The 7,232-nt window shown below is 59.4% G+C and overlaps 1 protein-coding gene across 1 annotated transcript; it reads right to left on the bottom strand.

Annotated features, from left to right (window-relative positions):
* Positions 1-1,097: 1,097 nt before the first annotated feature.
* Positions 1,098-5,997, bottom strand: EMX2 (empty spiracles homeobox 2). Its single transcript, XM_052661112.1, has 3 exons — positions 5,592-5,997; positions 3,530-3,714; positions 1,098-1,327 (listed from the first exon to the last, which is right to left on the bottom strand). The coding sequence occupies exons 1-3, from the start codon at positions 5,995-5,997 to the stop codon at positions 1,160-1,162; spliced, it is 759 nt and encodes a 252-aa protein (XP_052517072.1). The 3' UTR covers positions 1,098-1,159.
* Between the last annotated feature and the right edge of the window lie 1,235 nt (positions 5,998-7,232).

Below are 7,232 nucleotides of genomic sequence, written 5' to 3'. Positions count from 1 at the left end.
GTAAGTCTATGATCTTGAAATAGAAACTCAGTGCTTGAAAACTTGCCGCAGTGTCCTTGGCCACACTTAACATCATCCCCGCTAACTACAGTCCTTCAGTTTTTGCAATATATAGATTTAAAGTTTGGAATGGCCTTTACGGCAAATGGTTGAACTCAGCCAATATCTTCAGTGACTAAAAGGAGAAGTTTACTTCGTGATTTTAAGCCTCGGGATGTTAGGAAAGGGAATGTTCAAGAAATAGAATTTAGGGTTTTTGTTGTTTCTTTTCCCAGCACAAGTTCTGACTCCTCTTATGGGCACCCTCCCCCTCCACCCCCAGCCCCCCATCCTGTTCCCCATTTCTCTGAAAGAGGACCACTATTGCTGAGCCTACCTCATTTAGCTTTCAAATCACTTGGACATCAGAAGGTATCAGAAAGTGTTTACAGACTGCACGTTTCTTGAAAAAAAAATCAAAATAAAAAACACACAGAACCTGTCTTTAAAAGGAAAAGAAAATTACAATTCATTTTCTGTCTTTAGACACCATTCGCCCAACAACTGCTACATGCAATTCAAGTTTTTGAACAGGTGTGGGATGGGGCTGGATATGGAATCTCGATTGTTATTATTACTAATTATTTTTAAAGATTGGGGGGAAAAAACACTTCGAAGGGCAAAATTTGAAAGTTCTGTGCCTGGTTGGGTTTTTTTTTTAATCATCACCATTATCATCATCATTTTTTTTTTAATTGGACTGCGATAAACGGAATACCTGCCAATCATTTTGTCTCTCTGGTTTGGCGTTTGACTGACAGCTCCCCTTGTCAGAGCGCCTTCGGCTTTGCCACCTTAGGACCTCTCTCTCTCTCTCTTTCTTTCTGCCTCACTCACTCACTCAGCTGCCTCTTTAGACAAGGGTAGCGTGTTCATCAAGGAGCCTCCCGTCTTCTGCCATCTAGGCGCGGCCTCGGATCAGAACCCTGCGTTCTGCCGCCCGTCTACGTCGCGCCGCGGCTCCTCTCTCTGACTCCCTGTCCCCTTCTCCGTGAATGTGTGTGTGCGGTTGTTTTTGTTTTGTAGGGTTTTTTGTTTTCTTTTTTTTTTTCGTCTTCCCCTCCTCTCCCTGTCTCTGTTTTGCTCTGTGATGTCCGTTTCGGTGGGGTTCTGTCTGTTTTTAATCGTCTGAGGTCACATCTATTTCCTCGGGACTCGCCTGCTTAGTGGCGATCCTCCACCGGTTAATATGGTGCGTCCCTTTTTTCTTTTGTTGCGAATCTGAGCCTTCTTCCTCCAGCTTCTGCCTTTTGAACTTCGTCCTTCGGTTCTGAAACCATACTTTTACCTGCAGGAGAGGCAGAGAGGGCGCGTTAGTATTCCTGCACAGCGCCCTCCTACCTCCTCCTCTATTGCCTGGCCAGATCCTGGGCTGAGACTACAAAAGTCCAGTGTCCCGGGCCGCACATCCCGTTAAGCGGCACCCCCACCCTGCTGCAGCCCTCCCTTGGGGAACAGAGCTCCTGTTGCCAGGCCCCGCGAAGCCTGGATCCCAGCCCTTCTGAGCCCTCCTGGGGAAACCTTTCCCCTGGCCCTGCCGGCTCCACGTGCTTGGTGCCCCTTTTAGCTTCAGCCAGCTCAGGACACCCACATCCCTGTTGAGTGCAAAAGCCTGCCAAACGTTGGGAAGCCCCTATAAAATAATAAGTAAAGGAAAATTAAAAGGTCCCTGACTCCCTCTGCCTAACCAGTGCCGCAAAGAGTTCATTCCCGCTGCTGGGCCCAACGTGCTTTCTATTTTCTGCCGGTTTCAGCAGCGACTGACTAAATATAGCGCCTCCTCTGCAAGGCCTGGGCCCTGGGGTAGGCAGTCAGGATTTGCCTGCGCTTCCTCCTCTGTGCCCAGGACTCTTGCAGGTGAGCAGGAGCGGTTGTGGGAGACAGTCGGGGGTGGGGGTTTGGGGGGAAAACCAGTGGGGACGGTGGGGTACAGAGCCCTGGGGACTAACCCAGCTGAATCTTTTCAGCTGGGAAAAGAGGCTCAAAAGTGAAAGCTTCCGCAAGATCGTGGGATAGAGGGGAAGTAAAAGGAAAACTGAGAAAGACAAGGGAAGAGCCCCCTCTGTCCTCTTCTTGACCAGCTCCAGGGCAGGCCAGGGCCAAGCTCCCACCCGATAGCATCACTTCCTACCAGGGCGGGGCTGGCGGCCTGGCCTCCCCCGAGGGCAGCTAGAAGTCTGGGGAGCACTGATGTGGCACTGGGTTGCACGGTCCCTGGGGGAGATTGGTGATGGGTCCCTATACACCGACCAGACCAGACAATGGCGCTGCCCGAGCTTCTCAGCAGCGAGGGACAGGTGAGGAAAACGGTGGTGACTGCTCCTTCCACGGCCCCGGGGCTGTCCCTACTCTGCTAGCAGTACCCCCAGGCCCCTGAAGTCCTGGGCTTTCTCTTTTGAGTCGGCAGGCCCAGGTCCCGGCTTGCTCTCCCCGAATGCCCCCAGTCCCCCAAAGTGTTCCCTTGAAAAAGCCGAGCTGGAACAAGGCTGAGTTTAATTTGCTTTGAGTTTGCTAATTGAGGGGGAGGACGTTTCATTTCTCCCCGGCGCTCGCCCAAGGCGCGCGTCGGTGCGCTCGGGGCTTGACACGCACACAAAGACTCCAGGCAGCGTGGGCAGCGAGGCGGACAAAGACCACCGCCGCCTCGGCTATCCAGGAGAAATCAGCCGGGCCGCGCCTTGTGCCGGGCCCCGCACCAACCCGCGAGGCCCTCCTCGGTTTTGTCTGGGGGGACGTTTTAAAACAAAAGCCTCGACCTCTTTGCGCCTCCCAGGAAAAGTGTTACAACTTAATCTGCCCAAAAATGTTACTGTTTCCCGGGAACTTTGACCCCGCCCTGCGGCTCCGCGTACAGTTGAGCCTACTGTAGCCCGAAGCCACCTCCCCAACCCCGAGGCAGGCCGGAGCCTGGCCCGCCGGGGGACCCTGTTGCGCAGCAAGGGTCTGCCCCTGAGGCAGCCCCTCTCCGCAGCCTCCTGGCTCAGTTTCTCCGATTTAGGGACGCACCCAGGATGCCTGGCTCGACGGCCTGACTCTCCTGTCCCCTCAAGGGGAGTAACTGGGAGCTGTCCGTGTGAGCCGTGACCCTCTGGCAGCACAGCCCTCACTCTTAACCCACTCCAAGCCCTCTCTTCCCAGCCTAGAGCCCCAAACGCTCCTACACCTCTTCCTGGCCCCAGCCGTGACCCCAGACTCGCACTGAAAGTCTCATCAAAAGTGCAGAGGTGTCTCAGCCAGGAGCTGTGAGTCCAGCCCGGCCCTACAGAAACAGCAACTCAGCCGGTCTCCACCCCCCTCCCCGGAACCTCCAGCGGGTCGGCTCCTACAGTCTGGTGCTGGAGCCCAAGGAAGCCAAGAGCCCCTCAAAACAAACATCTTGAGCCCAGGGCGTGGGAGTAACTCCCGGCCTGTTGGCGGAAGGCCCTCGCACTTTGCGGGCTGCCTGTGTCTGGGGATCGGGGATGCGGTGGCCGCGCCGGGGCCCGCTCACCTGAGTTTCCGTGAGGCTGAGGCTGTGCGCCAACTGCTTCCTCTCGGCGCCCACCACGTAGTGGTTCTTCTCGAAGGCGTGTTCCAGCCTCAGAAGCTGGGACGGGGAAAAGGCGGTGCGGATCCGCTTCGGCTTTCGGGCCAGCGCGTTGTGCAAAAGGAAGCTCTCCGGGCTTGTGTCGTTCCCTGCGGGAACACAGCAGAAGTCCTGTTAGAGGGGGCCATCCTAGCCCGGGCCGCGCGCTTCTCCGGAGCCGGGCTGACCTGGCAGAGAGCTCAGGACCTTCGCGGACGTAGCCGGTGCGGCTTGGCCCATTGGGGCTCGGGCCCCTCCAGACGCGCGAAGGGAACGCCAGTCCAGCCGCCTGGCCCTGTCCGCTGGGCCCGGACCTAAGCAGCTGCCACCCAGCAGTTGTCCTAGGCGGGCTTTGCAGACCCCTGGGCGCCGCGGGCCTCGCCACCTCCGCGCCGGGCACCCGGGAATCGAGGAGGGGGCAGCAAAGCCGGATCCGGGGATTGGCGCCCTGGACCCAAAGAAACGCCTTTCTCTTTTTTCTCATCTCGGAGAAAAGTTTGCCCCCGGGGAAGGGGGGCGGAGAGGTGATGAGCCGCTATCTAAAGTTTTCTCGGGTACGTATTTTAAAAGTCTTTCTCCTCCGGAAAAGCGCAGCGGCCGGGCGTGTCGTTGCAGCCCGGGCTTCACAGAAATCTCTCCGGCGAACGCGCAGGGTTTCTCCTGCCGCTGCCTCCCCGAGGTCCTGGCTTCCCCGCTGCCCTGCTCCGGAGAACTAGGAGACGCGAGCGAAGACATCGCAACCCGGGGGAGTAAGGAGCTGCGGGCAACTTTTAGGACTGTTCGCGGCCCCTGAAGATCCCAGCTGCTCCGAGTCTGGTGTGAGGACCAAGACCGTGGCTGCTGGAGAAAGAGGAAAGGGAGCCCTAAACTTCGCAAGCAAAGCCAGTTTCAGGTTCACTCATTGGGGTGGGAAATCGATTCACCAAAACCCTCTCCCAAAAAACAAACCGACAGTTCAGGGGGGAATGGAGGCAAATTCGGTCTGGGAATAAGGGTAAAACGTTGTTTTTGTTTGGTTTGGTTTTTGAAATTAAGGAAGGGGGGCGTCTACCCGACTTTTGGCGCTGGCAGGAACGCAAAGGGTTAACAAATGGACAAGCCGCCGAGTATTGATCGGCTGCCTCCGGGGGTAGGTCTTTTCCCCGCTCGGATCGCCAAACTAATTACTTGTCCCCTTTACTGGAGTTTTAACTTTCCTCCTACCCTCCACCCAGAGAAAACAAACAAATCCCAAAAAACAGCAAGAAAGGAAAACACCCAAACAGATTTCCTCTAGCCCATCTTCCGACCCGGTTCATTTCTTTCAAAAGAAAAACAAAAACATCAGTCCGAACCTGCCTTCCCGCCGCGGCGGCGCGGCGCCGGAATTGAGCAGGTCACCGCGAGAGTCCCGAGCCTCGGAGAGGTTCCTACCCGCGCGGGTTCCCGCCCCTCCCCAGCCTCGGAAATAAGCAGGATAAAACAACCTCCCCCCGGACTTTCCTCCGGGGCCGTAAGGGTCTCTTCGCTGCCGGAAGAGGGTCGGAGACCGAGGCGTCGCGGGTCTAGGAGGCAGGGGCGCGGAGTGGGTGGCGAACACGCAGTGGAAGGCGAACATGGGGCCGGGCCCTGCCCGCGCCCCTCGGAGCCAGGACGGCGAGAGCATAGGCGAGGAGACGGAGAGCCTGGGCACCCCACGGGCCATGGATTCCTCGGCGGCCAGCCCTCGGAGCAGGCTGAGACAGCCCGCCTTGAGAGCATTCGGAGGCAACTCTTCTGCGTCCCTCACTAAAGGATCAAGAGGCCTCAGGCCAGCCCCCAAACCGGCCGCAGCTCGGAGACTGGGGACGAACACCACGCCCGACTCCTCGCCGCCCAGTTTCCAGACGCAGCGCGCCGGCGGTCGAGCCGGAAAAACCTCCATCCAGGCCTCGCCGGGCGCCCACCCGGAGCAGGCCGAGGGCAGCGTGGGATGCAGCGCTCCGCGGCCCCGCGACGTGGCACGTACCTTGGAAGCGGTGGCCCAGATATCGATAGCGATGGATGAGCCAGGGGTAGAAGGTGGACGGGTCCCGCTGCTGCGAGGCGAAGAGGGGGTGTGGCGAGTGCGAGGAGGGCAGGGGGTGGGCGGCCAGGGCGTGCGGCGGCGGCACCGGGTGCACTGGCACAGCCGGGTTGGGCGGGTGCGAGACCGCCTCGGCGAACACCAAGTCCGGGTTGGAGTAGACGCCCCTGCCGGCGGCAGCGGCGGCGGCCGAGTGGAAGCCGTTGAGGAACGGGTTTATGGGGCTGGAGTTGGCGTAGCTGAGCGCCGCGGGACGGATGGGATCCTCGGAGCGCGAGGCGGGCAGGGGACTGTCCTTGGCCACCAGTGACTCGATGGTGAAGCAGCGCTTGGGCGCCGGCTGGAACATGCTGCGCCAAGGAGCGGGCGCCCGGGGCTCCCGGCTCCCGGCGACCGCGGCGCGCTGCCTCCGCCGCCCGCTGCCCGCTGCCCGCTGCCCGCGGCGAGAACGGACGAGAATTGGGGACTTGTTTGGTGGGGGTGGGGGTGGGGGTGGGGGGAGGAAAGGGAGAAAGAAAGGAAAGGAAAGGAAAAAGGAAAGGAGGGGGGAGGGGGAGGGAGAGGCAACGCCGAGGATCCCGAGAATCTTGCACCAAACGCGCCCAACCTGGAGAGAGGGGGAGAAATCCTTCCAGAAGAATTTGCAGGCGTGGATTGGGGTATTTTTTTTTTTTTTTTTTTTTGGCGAGATGGCGTGGGGGGGGTCGAAGTTAGAGGCGGAGTGGGGGGTGGGTAGATTCTCGGGGGAGGCAAAAAAAAAAGTTTTCTCTCCTCTGCAAAAGGCGGGCAGGGCGCCCTAAGTCCAAGGACAATCCATGGAAGTGTTCGCTTCTTCACAAGTTGTGCAAACGATTTGTTAGTTCATGAGCCTAATTAGTGCGGGGATCACATAAACAGCTTCCTCCGAAGCCTGGTAAATGGCTTGATGATTGGTCGCTATTACTCGCCCTGAGGTGGAAGGGGGGAGACTCTTTAAAGTGCGTCAGAGGGAGGCGAGCGCCTGGGAACCCGGAGGCCTGGATCCGGGCCGAGAGTGGAACGGAGTCGCCGCCGTCGCTGCGGCCGTGCCTCCTGCGCCTGCCGGGCCGCCCGGCCGCTCCGCGCCGTCGCCCCGCGCCCCCAGCTCACTCGATCCCGCGGCGCCGCAGCGGCTTCTCCTCCTCTTTCGCCTCCTCTTCCTTCGCTTTTTCTCCTCCTCCTCCTCTTCCTCCTTCTCCTCCTCCAGTTCTCCCCCCTCCTCTTTCCCCACCTCCTCCCCCTCGGCCACCGCCTCCTCTCCACCACCATCACTCCCCCCGGGGCACCCCGGGCCCTGCAGAGTCCTCGGTCGGCGCCGCCTCCTCTGCGGCCCCCTGGACTCCCCAGCCTGCCGAGCCCGGGCTTAGAGGGACAGACGGACGCGCGGACACTACAGATTGCTCGCGCCCAGCGCTTCCGCGCTGCTGCCCTCCCGCAGCCCCGCGTCTGGGGAGCTGGAATCGTCCCGGGAGCCCTCGAGGGTAAGCGGGCAGGGGTGGGTTCCCGGCGAGGGTTAACGGAGCTGTTCGGTCAGCGAAACTCCCGGCGATTTCCTAGGTGAGGAGG

The sequence above is a fragment of the Budorcas taxicolor genome, chromosome 23 (assembly GCF_023091745.1).
Source record: "Budorcas taxicolor isolate Tak-1 chromosome 23, Takin1.1, whole genome shotgun sequence".
NCBI lineage: Eukaryota > Metazoa > Chordata > Mammalia > Artiodactyla > Bovidae > Budorcas > Budorcas taxicolor.
Note: the sequence above shows the minus strand (reverse complement) of the source record. Positions and strands in the feature narration are given on the sequence as shown.

Bases quoted from the DNA above. Each gene is read 5' to 3' on its own strand.
- EMX2 (XM_052661112.1), bottom strand. From the start codon at position 5,997: ATGTTCCAGCCGGCGCCCAAGCGCTGCTTCACCATCGAGTCACTGGTG. The intron at 3,715-5,591 runs GTACGTGCCACG...GTGTTCCCGCAG, and splicing joins TCTGGGCCACCGCTTCCAAG to GGAACGACACAAGCCCGGAG. The intron at 1,328-3,529 runs GTGAGCGGGCCC...CCTCTCCTGCAG, and splicing joins TCAGCCTCACGGAAACTCAG to GTAAAAGTATGGTTTCAGAA.